General features: G+C 35.9%; 1 protein-coding gene across 3 annotated transcripts; it reads left to right on the top strand.

The window, feature by feature from the left end:
- The first annotated feature begins 1,969 nt into the window (after positions 1-1,969).
- On the top strand, positions 1,970-17,099 carry LOC103715202 (DDB1- and CUL4-associated factor 13). 3 transcript variants are annotated; one of them, XM_039128356.1, is made up of 18 exons: positions 1,970-2,249; positions 2,402-2,512; positions 3,156-3,245; positions 3,335-3,446; positions 4,614-4,641; positions 4,967-5,065; positions 5,349-5,418; positions 5,516-5,550; positions 5,714-5,788; positions 5,873-5,968; positions 7,800-7,863; positions 13,495-13,548; positions 13,924-14,009; positions 14,121-14,181; positions 14,287-14,351; positions 14,664-14,769; positions 15,804-15,892; positions 16,207-17,099. In XM_039128356.1, the coding sequence occupies exons 2-18, from the start codon at positions 2,447-2,449 to the stop codon at positions 16,367-16,369; spliced, it is 1,359 nt and encodes a 452-aa protein (XP_038984284.1). In that variant the 5' UTR covers positions 1,970-2,249; positions 2,402-2,446; the 3' UTR covers positions 16,370-17,099. The 3 variants fall into 3 exon arrangements, with proteins under 3 accessions (XP_038984284.1, XP_038984285.1, XP_008800979.1); XM_039128357.1 differs by having other exon boundaries at positions 1,971-2,249; positions 2,422-2,512; XM_008802757.4 differs by having other exon boundaries at positions 1,971-2,237; positions 2,422-2,512.
- The last annotated feature ends 1,020 nt before the right edge of the window (positions 17,100-18,119 follow it).

Genomic DNA, 18,119 nt, shown 5'->3' on the forward strand with positions numbered 1-18,119 from the left:
TACGTTTTGGGTTGTTATTGAGTATGTATTAAAATATGTATCAGAAACCTAGAGAGTGTATATCACTTGGATATGTATTGTGTACTAGTAAATACAATATTCTGAAAACTGTATATCGAATTGTTGGGGGTATGTAAGGGTTGTTAGGTGATTAGTTTGCTAGGTATGTATCATTTGGTCATGTACTGTATATTGATGAATATAGTCTATGACCACAAGGAGAAAAGGACTCCGTATTTCAGAGGATGAAAGAGGGATTCAAGGAGGAGGAGGCCTCACGGATGGATAGAGAGAAAAAAGTTGCTTAACAAAGAAGAATAGAGGAATACAAGCAGACAGTTTCATGGACGATGCTTCATGTATTTTTTTTTTTAAGTCACAAGACGAACAGACTCTATTAGTAAGAGGAGTTCCGTCTCACTTTGACTCTTCAACTTTCACTTTAAGATGGATGCAATAGGATATATGGCAAAAAAGAAATACTACTCCATATAATTTCTTTTGGTGCGCGCACTAGAGAATTTTTGTTCCAATATATTTAGAATAAAATTACCAAAGAATGCCAATTATACTTAGTTGCATAAATGAAGGAAAAGAAAATGTTGCACTTTCTCACATTTAGCAGCAACATTCAACAAGAGGGGCTTAACCATTGCTCAGCAAACTACTTAGTAGGACTATATGCTAATTGAATATAACTCAAAATATATAGCACAACTAAATATTTTTATCTGAGTAGGATGTAATACATGTAAAAGTTTAACACCTACAGAATTAGCACCTGCAGAATTAGCCAAACATTATGAAGCAAAATTAGCTAGTAGATTGCATACATCATGCTGCATAGCATGCAAATTTACTAGTCGAATGTGACGAAATATAAAACGATAAAAGTGCGAGCACACAAATTTCGAAATAATCAAAGTATACCAACAACATACTATAAAAATATCAATTAACAAACACAAATACATGAGATAGGAAAAAGAACCTACATTGCTTTAATGGGCTTCATTGTCACCAGAATTACCGAGATCACTAATACCAATAGAATTATGTTTATTACCAATAGAATGATAGAATCATTGAAAAGCAAGCCTACTACATCCTGTCAAAATGGCAACTTAAAATGTTTCTCCCAACTGCAGTGAATTTGATGAGTACTATAATCATATTCAGTCCTGTTTTATTATGTTCTTAGATAAACATCCTTCAATTCTTCATGCAGTCCCAAGAAAGAATCTTTATAATAAAAAGCCATAAAGCATAAAATTTGAAAAATTCCTCATTCTCATATGTCAACAATTACCATATTTGTCGCTCCAAAAAAGATAATAGTAATCGAAGATCAAATTTAGGATCAGGAGAGATTAAATAGAACTGGCATTTTTGAAGAGTATAAGATGAGAATAAAAGATCTTTGAACAAGCCTTGCCCTTAGATTGGAAAACTCTTTGATGCTGTTATTTTTCTTCCACGAGAAAAATAGAAGACACCATTATATCTTCTGACATAGATTATATCACATGCACATTCGTGATCAAAATACATCAAACAATTTATTAAGATCTAACAAAATTGGATTATTACTGGAGGCCTTTGATCTCGGATCAAGATTGGAGAAAAACCTAAGATTTTGAATCAGAAGTGGTATCTAGGTTTTTTTTCCTCCTCTCTATGTTGAATTTTTTTTAATAAATAATGAGTAAGGCTGTAAATAGGTTAGGTTGATCGGCCTCGACTTGATCCAACCTGCTTAGATCTAATCTAATCCATCTATTTTAAAGGATCTGCAGGGCTAGCTTGAGTTGGTTCCCATAGGCCGTATTTTAGGCTGGGTTTAAGTTAGCTATTTTTTTGACCCGTTTGGATCTGATCCGACCCATTTGTTATCCGGATCTAAAAAAGTCTGTTTATTTATTACCCGTTCTCACCCGACCGGAATCCGGCAAACCCGATAACCCGGAAGGGGTAGGTCGAGCTCTCCCGCGTCCCGACCCTAGTTTCGATTCCCCCTATTTTCCCTTCGAAACCCTAGCTAGATTCCCGATCGAAATATCCTTCCGTCCGGCGTCGCGGCGTGCTCGACATCTATTCTCGGTCTCCTCCACCGCGTCGATCTCCCGAGGGATCACGACGAACTGGTCCAGCGACGTTGGCTTGCTCAAGTCCTCCTCAACGATCCTTTTGGGTGATTTGGCTGCTCGGTTCTCTCCCTCTTTCATTCCAGTTAACAGGTCCTCCTCAAGGTACGCGTTAGGCTTTCCATTATTTTTTTAATTCAGAAACCCACAACTATGTTTCTCTGCGATCATATTTTTTTTGCTGCTCTAGTTTGATCTCTCTCTCTCTCTCTCTCTCTCTCTCTCTCTCTCTCTCTCTCTTTCCCTTTTATGATCAGATTTGGGACGTAATCCACAGACGGAGGCCTCTGAAACCGTGAGAGATGAAGGTGAAGGTCATATCTCGGTCCACAGACGAATTCACTCGCGAAAGGAGCCAAGATCTTCAGGTGACTTGTCCAATTGCTTTACTGTGTTTTTCCTTTATTATGGTTACTTTATTCAGTTGATACTTGTTTCCGTTCACTCTTCAGCTCCTTTTGAAGTGCAAAATTGTTTCCTTTCCCTGAAACCTCGAAGATTTTTAATTTGGTACAAGCAAAACGTTTCTTTTTTGGTTTCTTGGGGATTTCTTGCTGAAACCGACAAGCAATTCTTGCATTCATACAAGCAACCTAGTCGGTAGTTTTCTTGATTTATACTGATTTCAATGAATATTTGGGTGCTCATGGGATTTCTTGAGGATAGAGATAGAAATTGGATATGACAATTGAACTAAAAGATAATTTGGAATAACACTTCAATGGATCACTGTGGTGGGCAGGGTTAGTTTTTCATTGTTTGTGTGATGTGGCTAAATCTGGCTTACTGATCAATGCACCTTATCTGTGCGTTAGTCAAGCCCTCAATATGAAACATGGTTCCGAAAAAAACAAATTCTGGGTTCTTCATTGATACACATGTTTAATATTTGGATGATCCTGTTGTCTTGAAGCAGATCAATTATTTCTAGTTTAGTCTGCAGGGTTTTATGATTTAATTTCTGATATTTGTGGGGGATTTTCCTGATTCACTTCTCCTATCTTCCAACAGAAAGTTTTCCACAATTATGATCCAAGCCTTCGTACTCAAGAAAAAGCAGTTGAATACACGAGGGCTCTTAATGCTGCAAAATTGGACAAGGTGTGCCTCTTTTATTTTTTTTTAATTGTTGTTTTTTAATGCATAATTTTTGCTGTCTTGTCCCCATTAATGGTTTATTATTGTCTCAGATATTTGCAAGACCTTTTGTTGGAGCCATGGATGGGCACATCGACGCTGTATCCTGTATGGCAAAGAACCCAAATCACCTGAAAGGGATATTTTCAGGTTCAATGGATGGAGGTACTTGCTCCATACAAGTGCGGCATTTCTATTTTCTGACCTTTTCTTGTGATAGTAAATATGGTACCTGTATAAAGCTTGGGATAGATAGCAGTATTTAGGGAATTCATTTTTGTTAATATGTCAACTTTGTTATTGTTTGACTTTTGGTGCATACGGTTGAATTGGAATGGGAATGGGAATCAGGAGAGAGAAAACTGATACCATTATTTCCTTTTACCATTTGGTTGTTGGTAGGAAGCACTAGTAACTAAGGATTACTGGCTTTGTTTATCGTAATCATAATCAGAACCATCTAACTTTTTTCTAACTATCTAGGGTCGGCTTTATGGATCCTCATTGCCAAGTATTCCTATCTAGGATCACGTCTGATGTTACTCTTAAGTTTCTCCATATCCTTCCTCAGAATTGTTAATATAAGTCTCCCTCTTCTTTTCTTACAACCCCCAACACAAACTAAAGTACATTTCCTTATAAGAGTCAATTACTGGCTTTGTTTATAGTTAACTTATATAAGCTCTGTTCTATTCTTCCTTTTATTGTCTCTACCAACATGGTATAATTAGATATTGTTGTCGTCCTTTATCTTTTGTATTGTAAATAATCTGTTATATCTACAAGAAAAGGCATATTTAACATGCAATCAGTTACATCTATTAAACTTTTGTTTATGTGGGCAAAGAAAATAACCAGATTGCTAAGAAATACGGCCTTAACTTCTTTTGACCTAAGCCCTTTTTCCAAAACTCCATCTGTAAACTTTTCACTTTCGCCTTCTTCAGGCATACATCTCATTTTAACTCCTTTCAGAAAAACTCTCTCTTTATTATGATGCTTATCCTGATGCCCTTGTGAGCAAAGAGGTGATAGCTATCATTGGGAGAGTTTATTTTTGACTCATGTGAGTGATGCCTTATTGATGACAACAATGTAATTAGGCGATTAAGTAAAAAGTAGGAAAGTGACGTGTAAGACTATTCATATTTCCATTATCTTTGCTTTGGTGGATTGAAGAAGTGAAGTATGGAGGTTAATTTCGTCCTCATTGTACTTCTTAAGTGGTTCCATATATTTCTAGTTTTGTTCTTTTGGCTGTTCTTTTAAAATGGTTTCATGTGCTTTTGGATTTGGAAAGGGGAACCATTCTAACACTCTGTTCTGTTGCAGATATTCATCTTTGGGACATAGCAACCAGGTACTACCACCAAGATCTGTGCTTCATTTTCTTTTGTTTTGTCTCTGAGAATTGACCATTTTTATTAAATATCTATTACAAAGTATGGCAGATATAATTTTGTGAGTTGTTGTGAAATGGTCTTAGTGTGGCTTCCTTTTTATGCTTAGTTCTTTTATATTTTCTCTGTTTTTTTCGTTCTCCTTTTGGGGAAATCCGTATTTTTACTGGATGTTATGTTTGTTGCATAGACTATCATTCATTCCACATCATTGTTGTGTTATTTTTCAATTCTGGAAGCCTTCCAGGCAGCTTGCATGATCAATGCTTTATTTTCTAAAAAAAGGAAAACAATGCGGCAATTCCCTGGACACCAAGGTGCTGTACGAGGCTTAACAGCATCTACAGATGGTGATGTTCTCATATCATGTGGTACTGATTGCACGTAAGTTTATTCCTGCCGCCTAGCCCAATTTCACCTTAGTTTTCTCCATTTGAGTTAATGCACATCTTGTCCTGATGATCAAAAAGAAGAAGGGATAAGTATACCTATCCTAATTATATTTGATCTTGTTGACCTTGTTGCGTTAAAAAACAAAAAAAATGGTGGTGGCATGCTTTATCTTTTGTTTTTAAAATATTGTTGGTGTATAGTTTCATCAGTATTAGGACAGTACATGTGAAAGATTTCCATGCATATTTTGTGTAATCCATTTTGCTGTGGACAGTGTGAGGCTCTGGAAAGTTCCTGTTTTAAAAATGATGGACTTTAGTGACTCAATGGAAAATGCCTCGAAGGTATGTAGTTTCCTAGTGAACAATATATTGTGGAATAGTATTATGTTCCTTTTGCCTTATCTCTTGGCGTGCCTAAGTGGGTGTTTTGCCATTTCAGCCGTTGGCAGTTTATGTATGGAAGCATGCATTCTGGTGAGAATTTAGATTCACAATAGAACTATATATGAAAAAATTGTGTCTAATACAATTTTATAGTGATACTTGGATCTGATTATTTGTTAGGTTTAATTTTCATTTTATGTCTTTATGATTGCTCTTGAGTTTGTTCATTCACTTATTTATCTTACACTCTTAGGGCTGTTGATCACCAGTGGGATGGTAACCTCTTTGCCACGGCTGGCGCACAGGTTGACATATGGGATCACAACAGGTGTTATTTTTTTTTCTATCTTTATTTTAGTCCATGAAATATGGTATTTCTCTGACATAAATACAAGTTCTTTCCTGAGAATAGGTCAGAGCCAGTTAACACTTTTGAGTGGGGTAAGGATACTGTTATTTCTGTACGATTCAATCCTGGAGAACCTGATGTGCTGGCAACATCATCTAGGTATGCAACTCTTTGCTCTCAAAAAGATTCTATCATTGCCCCCTCCACCCCCACAAAAACAAAGATTCTATCATTAATTTTGCTAATTCAAGTTTTGGGCGGATGCAGCTTAATCCTTTCTAAGAATACATACATTAGCCATAAAAAGTAAATTCTATATTCTCTGACTCATATATGTTTGTCCTAATTAGTATGCAGATAAAAAATTATATTATTTATATTTCATTCTACTAAAAAGCTAATTAGGGAGCTCTAGATTCCTTCTAGATGTGCATGAAGCGCCACCAATTTTTGATACAATCTTAATGGATTTTTTAAAGTTTTCGTTCACCATGTTCAGTTTCCATTTTAACATATTTTGTTTTACTTTTTTAATTTGTTGGGGTTAAGTGAATGCAAATGAATCCTCATCAGCAAATTAATCATAGTTCACCATGCATCCAAACAATCAGCAGCTGCATCTACATATGGTCACTAAGGAGAGAGAGCATACACCAGGAACAGGGAAATGGGATTTGTTTCAGGGCTTAGGTTTTTTGTGTTAGCTTGTTGTTTCTCTACCCTTCATAATTTTCTCTACAAATAGTGGATCATCTATGCTCTCCCTTGTCCATAGGCAGGTTTTTGCCAAGCCATGTTAAGTATTTCTTGTTCTCTTGTTTGCTATTTGTTTTGTTGGATCTCAGTTGGGGGGCGCTATTGGTGCAACATTTACTACATCCTACCAGGAGTTGTGGTTGATTATGGATGCATTGTGCTCCGTGAGTTGGGGATCTACTAGTGTCGCGCTAGAGGTTCCCCATGAGATCTAGGACTAAATAAATGATGATGAAAACAACATATAGGATCGACAAGAGATCATTTTTCTTTTAATACACAATTTTTTGTTTTTCATGAAAATTTGAAGTAATAAAGGAATTTATTTTAGCACATTGGGTAATTAAATGTTGATTATGTTTTTGAGCTAAGTTGCGGATGTTTAGAATAATTGTCTAGAAGATAGAAAACATCATATTTAAAAGTGTCATCCAAATTGTTGTTGTAAAAAAACAAAATCAACCCAGAGTTAGAAAAGGATTCATATTTTTTTTCAGTATATCCTTTACATGTTTCACCTAAATTCTGCTTTCTAATGTGCTAGTTTGTTCTGACACTCAACGTGATAATCGTACTGATATTTTGCTGGCCTTAATCATAACATGCAATTTCTGAATCCTTATTTATTAGGAACATTTCGTTTTTTTTTTATATTAACTGAGAATATTACAGATGATATAGTGCATATTCTCCATTACATTTATGTAAGGAATCTGCTTTCTTAATATATTTCCTTCAAGATTTTGCATTCTTATCCTCTATGGTTAGTTTGACGTATTTTTAAGACCCTTCTCCACCAAACATTCTAATGATACTATAATTTTTTTAATGTTTCTGTAAACTGGTCAAATTGAACTATTTTTGCAATATCTTGCAAAATAGCACCCATTGCTAGTCATGAATACCTTATGGACATTTTATTGTTAACAATAATATTCATAATTTTCGTGCACTAGTAACTACATGACTACTGACAAGGGAGAGACATGTCGTCTTTCATAATTTTTTTTGCCAAACCATGTTAAGTATCTCTCATTTTCCAACTTAACAAGATTGACATTTTCGATCCTTAGTGATTCTTGGCTGTTTGTTTCTAGCAGAAAATTAGCAGGCTTGCTGCTTGCCCGTTTGATATTCTTGTAGTTTGACATATAATTCATTGATATTGTTTTATCTTTTTGAGCTCTTTACTGCTGCAACTGTGCTCATTAAGGGAGTGAATATGATTTTGTAGCGATCGCAGCATAACACTGTATGACCTACGCATGTCATCTCCAGCTAGGAAACTAATAATGAAGGTATACTTATGACTTCCAGTCTTACTTGTAGACGCTAATATTATTATCATTTTCACAATCTTGACGACTTGTTTATTGAATTAGCTGTACTTGCAGGAACCAAACTCGTCATTCTTTTATCTGTTTGGAATATTCTATTTACATATTTTGTTTTCTATGTTGGTTTACTTGTACATGATTTTCCAATTAAAGATTGCTTCAGTGGCAATTTCAGTATTTGCTAGAAGTACAATAGTAAACAAAATTCCATATAGCTTTTAATATACTTTCTTTTGGAATTTGAATTTGAAGTCAGTTTGAAACTTGAATGTAAAGACCTTTTCTTGAGGTTTTTCTAAGAAGGCAGTTAAAGCTTATGGGCATGATTTTAAGATGGGATGTGCCATATTTTGCAACTCCATAAGTTGGTTTAGATTGAGGGGTTTGTTAGTCAACTGGATAATAATGAGACATTATCAATGAAAATGAACCTGACTTTATTCTCTTCTTCGGTATTTGACGGACCCGTTCAAGGAACAGAGCATAAGGCTCCCTTCTTTTCAACAAATTTCGGCTATAACTTTGCAAATTTATTTCCTATATTTAATGGACAGCAAATCTTTTGTGCACTAAATTTCCTAGTCATTAATACCTCATGGACATTTATTGTTAATCACATTCTCATAATAAAAGCAAGAATTCATTTCAGCTGAAAGCATGCTTTCATAGATGTCCTCTTTCATAACCAAAATTTCATTATTCATGGAGGCAAAAGATGGCCTCTCATTATCTGTTCGCTTTTTTTAAATTATATCTCTGTGATTTGGATGCTTTTGAATCTTTATTGTTATAATTTTAAGTTCTAGTCATCAATCAACCATGAGATCAGAAGTTCTAATGTGTGTAGTGGTACAATTGGGGCATGGAGAGGTATTTGATGCTTATTTACCTGCAAAGATTTGAGCAAAGGATCAAAATACTGCACATCGTGCCTGTGTTTATTACAGCCCAGATATTTGCAGACCCTTTTATGTCAACCTTTGGCATGTAACAGCACAAAAAATTACATGCTAAGATATTCTTGGAAAACTAAAGATGTGCATTATGCTATGTCAACAAAGCCAGCAAAGAAACTAGCGAACTAGGATTATATAGGGCTTTAACAAAAAACAATGTGGAACTCGAATTTGAATGTAACAAGTATTAATCAATTTATGACTAACCATGGCCCTAATAATCATATTCTATGTGAAAGGTGCAATGTAATCAATAAAAGCTCATTACTACAAGGTACCATTATGTACTAAATTGTATCATAATGTACGACATGATGATGCTTTCTCTCTTAAGCCACTGTGACACACTCGATATGAGCTATTAGGGACAGTTCCCCATCTATACTTGTTGCTTTTCTAGGTACAACATGTGTTGTTTGACAGTTTTGCAGCACTGTACATATTGTAAGGCATGCTATGATACAGATCACCATTTGAATCCTCCAATTTATCCAGTCAAATTTGGATCTTTGATATAAGCCTATGCGCCTATTTCATTGGATTCATCAGTGAACGTGCATTGCTGACTTTTGTTTCACAAGGCTATATGTTTTGCCTTCATTTGCTAAATATTTTATATGGATAATTATCAAAGTTCGAATACAGTCTTTCAAAGCTCATAGCTTGCTTAGCCTATGTTTTTTAATGGTAAAAAGTAAAATTTTGTTGACATGTGTACTAAGTCAGCGATTTTATGTATTCTAAGTTTCTACCTTGCTAAGAATCGGTAGAACATAATTTTCTTTTTCTTCCTGAGATGCTCACTGATTAATGACTCTTATTAGCCACCACCTGGTACCCATTCCATCCAAAGCCAAAATTGATGGTCATTTCATGAGATTCCTCGGTTGGTTGGGATTGTTGGCATTTCAATTCTGCATGCTTTGAAGTAACCAAATTCTTTAGTTGCCCACTAGCTTGGAGTCCATGAGATTCCGAGACAAGAATCTTCTAAAAATGGACACGAGGACAGACGTATCTTATATATGTGAATGCGTGCGTGCGTGTGTGTGTGTGCATGCGTGTGTGTCTGTGTGTGTATGTGTAAATATGTATTGTTGGATGCGATTAATGAATAATGAGCTAGATGTATGGTCCTTAAGTTCATAAAATTTAATAAATTGGTTCTAATTGTTGTGTTGGAATTGAAATGTTCAAATAGGAGTCCTGAAAGTAGACATGTAATGATGATGGCATATTATTTTGATAGTTTGAAGTGTTAAGGAATGTCATCAAGCATCCCAAGTGTCCGACATGTCAAAAAACTCAAAATATGGAGTGCGCTAGGATTGTCCAATGTGAACTAATCATCAGTCTATGAGAGTGGGGGCTCATTGTGGAAGGTCCCTCTTCTTGATGTAGTTCATTTTCTAAGGATTGAACATACAACAACAAATCCTTAACAATATTTTGAAATAAATCTGTAGATCATTACTGGTCACAATATTTCTAATTATCATGTTTTAAAAAGTCCAAGCATTTTTCTGATTGATTATGGAGGAGAGGGCTTCCTGTCCCTTGTCTTGTGAGCAATGCTATAACATAATCATGTAGGGGCTTTCCATACTTATGTTTTTCTTTTCTCCTACTCCCATTTTATTTAATTTATTTACTTTTATTGCAAAGAGAGGACTATATTGATTGTTTTGTTTGCATGGATAAAGGTTTTTATGTGCATTGAAAATGCATGTGTGCTTTTTGTGTGCATTTGCATGAGCACAATACTTGTAGTGTGCATAATGATTTCTTTGACGGTTTAGATTTAGCTAAAAATTAACAAGTAATAGGGACTTACAATTTTTGTCTTGTTATTTTAGAGTGCATATTGGTGATAACCAAAGGGAATCCTTAGGCTTGTGGATTTAGGATTTTTATCATCATATTTACAAGTTGTTGTGGATTAAGTCCTTAAATAATGTTTTTTGTCCTATATGGGGGTTTAATGCCTTAACGAGTAGGATGGATGTGAAACAACAAAAACAATGAAGAAATAGAAGAAATTATAACGAAAGAAAGTTAAGAATAACAGCGGACAAGTTAGATAGAAGAAACAAAAGAATAAATGAGGGAACAAGTGGATGCACCACAGACATATGGACTGTTTGCCCTCTCTCTTTTATATAATTAAGGTTTCCAAACTAGTTTTAGCAAATGGGAAAATACCTTTTAGTGAGTCCGGCTATAAATGGGGTTGTTGCTACTAGTCTGGTGTGAAGAAATGTGTGTAAATTCATTTAGGTGAAAGCAAGAGATTATACCCCAATGCATTTCTTTTTTTAATTATTTCCTCAACAATATTCAAGCTAGAGTACATGCAGCTTGATGTTGAGGATGTTTGGAGCAATTGGTGGGACTTTTTTGAGAATACAGATAGCTGTTTCCCAGTTATTGATGATATATCTGACTGAATTTAGTTATTATCTCTCTTATGAAAGACGGTCAGTTTTGATATTGATTCATTTGCTCTTGAAGCATGAGGTTACATGCTATGTAGGTTGCTGCTGGTTGATGGAGATTCATACTAATACATGGGTTGTTCTCAATATTACCAAATGCAACCTCGTGCATCAATATCTTTAGCAGCTTAAGTAGTTAACTCCACATGGTTTTGTTAGCCATTGCTTGGCTTCTTGGATCTAGCAACAACGCCTGTTTCTTGTTCTTCTAAGTCACCCATTCACTTCAATGAAGTTACAATACCTCGATGGTGACTTTTCTGGTCCAATTTAAAAGGAAAATTATATGCATGATTTTCTTGTGGGTGGGAGACCTCCTATGCATGATTCTCTTATGAGTGCGTGGAAGACACTTCTCAGGGAAAAGCTCCTACATAAGCATCTTATTTGCCTAGGGTGTTACATTTGCATGGAAATTTTCTATGAGCCAAGGTTCGCTGTTTTCGTACCGGACTCCGTACTGGTGCTACACTAGTACTGTGTCGGTACGGTCCGATGCAAATTTTTTTTGGCGTACTAAGTGTCGGTACGTCACCCGTACTAGGTACCGGTACCGAATCGGTACGGTATGGTATGTTATATACCGTTCAGTTCGGGCCGGTATGGGATACCATGCTATGAGCTTTCATCAACAAAGAAATCTTACACTGGGAGCCCTAAATGGATTCAAAAGCCACTGAAACAGGACAGTACCATCGTTACCGATTGTTCCAATGTTAAGGCAGCACCTCGATGGGTGAGGGGATGCCACTATACTGTTATATACTGGCCTTATCAGTCCATACCCATGCATGTTAGTGCATAATGATGGTTCCATACCAACCGTACAAGTCCGTACCGATGGTTTTTTTATTCTTTTTGATATTTTCAGTTTCGGGGCATGCCGTTGATACTGGTACCTTCCAATGGAAAAAATTTCAGCACCGGTATTTAAAACCTTGGACCACCAAGTTCTGAATTCTGATGCTTTTCCATTGAGCATCTATTAGTAATGTCAGGTTTCCAACACAACCAGGTCTTATTCAGTAAAGTTTGTTTTTATTATCTTTGCATATTTTTACAGCACGTGTTCTTTATCATACAATATCTAAATAACTATGCTATTTAATTTCATTATTTAAATTTTACATTATATTATTATTGTCTTCCTGTAAGAGTTCATTATTATTTAAAAGATCCACTTGATCTACTACTACGTTTAGTATTTCAGTTCACTGCAGTATCTACTGGCGGTGTTTCTAGCAATCTGTTCTTTATCGAAAGATCAACCACATACTTGTTTCAAGACAAACATCTTAAATCTTGCCACTTTAATTCTCAAAATGTACCTTGACCCCAAATCTTTGATATGGAAGTTTTTATGATGAAGCCTTCTATCTGTCCATTCATTTTCTATTTCCAGTAATTTTAATTGTCATTTACATAAACAATATAAGGATCTCATCAAAGGGGCTTCCAGTGTATTAAAATAGTATTTGTATTAAAATAGCAATGTAGTTGGAAAGTTGATATAGCTGACTACTTAGTACAAAATAATCACCATTGATGGAGATCAGTGAGATACACTCAGAGAAGCATTACTGCTTAATTTGGTAAGCAAATCCGGGTTTTGTCCCAGATTTCATAAAGTTTAACTTAAAAATAGGAAAATCCAAATATAGTCAAAACCAAACTTCTGTTTCATAAGGTCCATTAAGAAATGCTTAAGTAGAAGTTCATTGATGTATAGCATAACATATTTATTTATGTTAAAAATGGACAATCAATATTTCCCTGCTGTTTCACCCACTTTTACTGATATAAAGTCATTGTAGATTATGATGTCTCAAAACATTATATTGGCTAGTAGCCTAGTAGTATAGTACATGAGCATAAGCTTCTGGCAACCTCTGATGTTGTTTTAAATATTCATATTACATAATGCTTGATTGGACTGACCAATCATAATATGCCTTTATGGTGGTTATTTATTTATCGTTAGAACTTAGAAGAGTCATTTTAGACAGTGTGGTTTGCCATAGTATCAACTGTTTTTATTGGTAATATGGAATCTGTCTACTGCAGTATTTATTGGGCATTCAACATTTGCTGGTTCATGAATGTCTTTCAGGGAAGCTGACACTTGTTTTGTTGATATACAGACAAAAACAAATGCACTATGCTGGAATCCTATGGAGCCAATGAACTTCACAGCTGTAAGCAATGCCAATAGAAGTTAATTCTTTATGACATTCACAATTTCTTTTTTGTGGAAATACCTTTTCAAGAATAATGTGATTGTTTAGCCTGTACTAGTTGTTTCTGCCCTTCCCATTGTGCTTTTGTCCTGGGATTTGGGATTTCTGAACAGTTAACTAAGCTTTCTTGTTGGGATGATATGAGCATTTATTATTTCACGAGTCTGTCCAAGGAACCAAATTTGAGTGGGTCCAATAAGCTTTATTTTGGCAGTTGCATGTCCATATTATTCTTACTCTCATATGCGGTCAAAACTAATTATGCGCCATGCCTCGAAACACGTATGGATATAATGCTTAAAAGGCTAACGAATACGCTGAATATTATTGCAGGCTAATGAAGATTGCAACTGCTATAGCTATGATGCTAGAAAATTGAACGAAGCCAAGGTTGTTCATAGAGATCATGTTTCTGCAGTGTGAGTAACCTGGCTAGAATAACTTGCTGTTATCTTATCTCCAAACCTTGCTACATAATACCTTTCTGTGCAAGTCAGTAAATATATGTTGTTAAATGGTATTAATTACAGGATGGATATTGATTACTCTCCAACAGGCCGGGAATTTGTAACCGGCTCCTATGATAGAACAGTGAGTTTGACTCTTTCTAAATAATGTTTTTCCCATGACAATATTAAGTTATCATGGAAGCATTTGCATGTAAAAAAAATTAAATAAGAACTCCCGACTTTGCAGGTAAGGTTGTTCCAGTATAATGGAGACCATAGCAGGGAGATATACCATACTAAGAGGATGCAAAGGTTTTCCTATCTCTAGCTTTCTCTCTGCCCTTAATTCGGAGCTTATTGTTTAATTTTACTTATCAATCTTTTTATAAGCTCTCTCTTAAACCGCACATGATAAATATTAGTTATGTAAGTACTTGAATTTTATTTGCGACAAATTTGCTAGCACCTTCAATACTATTTCTTGGTTTATGATTTGGTATATTGTTTGGTTTACGTCTTTTTTCTCTTGTATTACAGCATTTCTGTTATCATCATGCCTTTCCTTCTACTATGTGTCCTTTTCCTTTCTCCTAGGTGCTGACACAAATCACCTCTCCTATGTAGGGTATTTTGTGTAAAATATAGCTGTGATGGATCTTATGTTATTTCTGGGAGTGATGATACCAACCTTCGGCTGTGGAAAGCCAAAGCTTCGGAACAGCTGGGAGTTGTAAGTATTTCTTTGCTATTTAACTGGGAGTTGCTTGTTAGTGGCATGAACTGTCTGTGACTCATGGAGGTAGTCTCTCCACCTGCCAACTGGCTTCGGAGGTTCATGATGAGCCTTTCTTGCCCAGAGTTGCCTTGTAAGAAATTTTGGCACCTCCTCCTGAGGTGTTAGCCAAAGCTGAGACCCAGCTTTAAAGCAGTCTCATGAGTCATCGGATCATTGATCCCTTAAGCTAGACCACATTAAGGGAAGGAGTGGGGGGTGGGGAAGGGAGGGATTCTTTTTATGCATCAGATTTCTGTAGTAGTCTGAAGTGGAGGGTTGGGGGGGGGGGGGGGTGGCAGAGGAGGTGGCCTTTATTTAATTTTTAAATTTCAGAATCACATGCAAAGTTTATGCTGGAGGTAAGTGAAGAAAAGTTCATATTGACAGGAAATGGCTTTGCGAGAATAAAGTGATCTTGAAGTATTAAAATTCTGTCATGTGGAATTTAGTTAAGTTTTTTGCTCTTCCCTGCCCCTCCAGATTGTATCCATATGGAAATCCTAACATCCCCTAAAACAAGTAATAAGTTGTACACAATGTAATTCTTCGCTGCAACTTCAAATAGGATTTTGATTACCAGTATCATGAGGCAATATTTTCCATGTGAGGCTCAAACTCAGGATTATCTGGTAAAACTAATTTGCTATGCCATTTTTCACAGATCTGGTACAGTACTCCTGGTAACATAATGTTCATTCATGTCAAAGTAATATGTGTTACAATTTACCATGGTTGCAATATGTATTACCCCACAATTGCTCTATCTCTATTTAAGGTGCAGTCTGTATTTCTTTTTTCTTTTCATTTATTTTCTTGATTTACATTCCACTGAACAAAAGAGTGATTGCACCAATGGTCTCACTGCTTAAGGTTACTTAGACAATTGCTGTTGATTTTATTATTCCTTTGGGCTTAACTTACAGTAATTTACGTCATCAAAAGATATCTTCTGTTGTGATCACTCTGACAAGTTGCTTTATATTATACAGCTTCTTCCAAGGGAACAGAAAAAGCAAGAATACCTTGATGCTGTCAAGGAGCGGTATAAGCACCTTCCTGAGGTGAAGCGCATAGTTAGGTAAGCTGTTTATTGTATGCATCAACTCTAGCGTCTGGTAAATAAAGAAAAAAACTCCTCAAGGTGCACAGTATAATCCGTGAATCAAAGGCCCCGCCAGAAATTCTTACGTCATTCCAATCTCATATGAGAATGTAGAATGATAAAGACTATTGAAACGAAGCTGCACCATGGCCATTGTTTACTGAAATTCAATTTCAAGTTATCTTCTTTGTGCTTCTCTAAAATTGCAGTTCCCAATAACAACGTAGCAAAATTGTGAGAATATATTATCAAAATATCATGATTCCTTGATGGAATAATTTGTTGCGCAGACATAGGCATTTGCCAAAACCAATATACAAGGCAGCTTCTTTGAGACGGACAATGATGGAAGCAGAGAGGAAGAAAGATGAGAGGAAGAGAGCTCACAGTGCCCCAGGAAGCATGCCTGTACAACCCTTCAGGAAAAGGAGAATCATCAAAGAAGTTGAATGATCAGATTGAGGGGAAACTGATGGTTGCCCTGAACTAGTCTGATGCAAGTGGAGCATAGCTTCTGCAGCTGTGGATGAATAAACCCCAAAGACACCCAATGTTGTCCTGGTAGACCTAGTTGGTAGGAATATGGGCTTATCTGCATTCTCCACTGCAATTTTGGTTAGTCATCTATTTGTACTTGTTGCTGGCATGTATGTGAGAAGTTAAAAAGATGGGCATCCTTGATTGTGATTGATAGATGAATTTAGTAATCAAGCATTTTAACAATTGCACGAAGCAATGCAATTTTTATGTATAAAATTCATCAGATGTAAGGTGGTGGATTACTTTCGATTCAAGGACAGGTGTATGGATGCAACTCCTGGTTGGAGACCTGCAATGGCCAGCTGCTGAGGCTAAAACTTTAATTTCAGAGGTCTGATCTGCCTGACAACATTGCTTATGGGCTATGGCTGATGGAGAAGATGTCCACCGTCGATGGTAAGCATTCATGTTAATTTCTCATGACATTTCCTGAAGCTGTTGAGCCTGAACTGGCTGTCTTGCTATGTCAAACTATCAGAATTTGTGTGGAAAAATAGGCTAATGACATTTCCTCGTCATAGGGTATGTTTTTCCTCATTAAAATAGATTGGCTGTGCAGCAAGACTCTATGCACTGGCTTTCATGAAAAAATGTAGAAGAAATTCATGACCTACTCTCAACTCTTTGGAGAAATTTATTTTTATTAAGAAAGTACGAATGATTACTGAAAAGTGATGAAAAGATACAAAAAGATTTGAGGTAATGCTATTCTGACGCAGAAGAGGGAGGAGCTAATAAAGCCTGTTGCAGCCAAAAAAGTGCTCGACATAGGGTGGATCCAGGATTTTCCCTTGGGGAAGCATGATGTGGCATGAAAAAAAAGGAAGCATTGTATAATACAAATTAGTATTCATTTATATTTGAGTTGATATTAACAAATTTTATTTCACAAGTTGATAGTACAAAAAGGTTGCTTCTTTGATGACCAAGTGAATGTTGTAGCTTAAAAAACATATCTCAATGTACTCTTTCTTTCATCTTGACCATGATTCATTGTGTGATGACTTTGGACTTTTAAGGCCAATTTGGATATGAAAATAGGTAACTGTCATTAGAAAATAGGCCTAATGGTCTTGGTACTGTTGTTAGATATCCAATGGCACCGACCTGGCTCTCATATTTTTGGTCTTTGAACTCAACTGCACTAACATTTCTTCAGCATTCTGCCATATCTGTCTCATCCGGGCTCCAATGAGGTGATTTAAATAGCATTAGAAATCTTTCAGTTGAAATTTAAATTCAATATATTCTAAACAGTATGAAGCCATATTTCAAATCGATATACGTCAAACTATACCTAACATTACATGTCAACCAATTTCTGCAAAATGTTAAGCTATTTGGACACTTGCAAGTCAAGTGTTCCCATTTATTTTCCTCTTAATTGGGCTATGGGTGGAGAATTGGAATCATCCACATGAGCCATACAAGCCAAAACCAACAAGCATGTATTCAAACTCAATAAAGGGGTTACTGGTTCCGAGTTCGAAACGCCAAATTTCATTTCCTATTCAGCCCAACCACTCCTAGAGCTATCACTCATATTATATCTTCTTATTCCTTGGGATACCATTTGTCACTTCCTATCTTTTCTCTTTCTTATATGCATGTGCCTTGTTAGGTGATAAAGACAATGGAGAAGGAACTCCATGCTTTTTTGGGT

Source organism: Phoenix dactylifera, chromosome 7 (genome assembly GCF_009389715.1).
Source record: "Phoenix dactylifera cultivar Barhee BC4 chromosome 7, palm_55x_up_171113_PBpolish2nd_filt_p, whole genome shotgun sequence".
Classification (NCBI taxonomy): domain Eukaryota; kingdom Viridiplantae; phylum Streptophyta; class Magnoliopsida; order Arecales; family Arecaceae; genus Phoenix; species Phoenix dactylifera.

Coding starts and splice junctions, on each gene's coding strand:
- LOC103715202 (XM_039128356.1), top strand. CDS start 2,447: ATGAAGGTGAAGGTCATATCTCGGTCCACAGACGAATTCACTCGCGAA. Junction 14,770..15,803: donor CTTCGGAACAGCTGGGAGTT/GTAAGTATTTCT, acceptor TATATTATACAG/CTTCTTCCAAGGGAACAGAA. Junction 15,893..16,206: donor GAGGTGAAGCGCATAGTTAG/GTAAGCTGTTTA, acceptor TTTGTTGCGCAG/ACATAGGCATTTGCCAAAAC.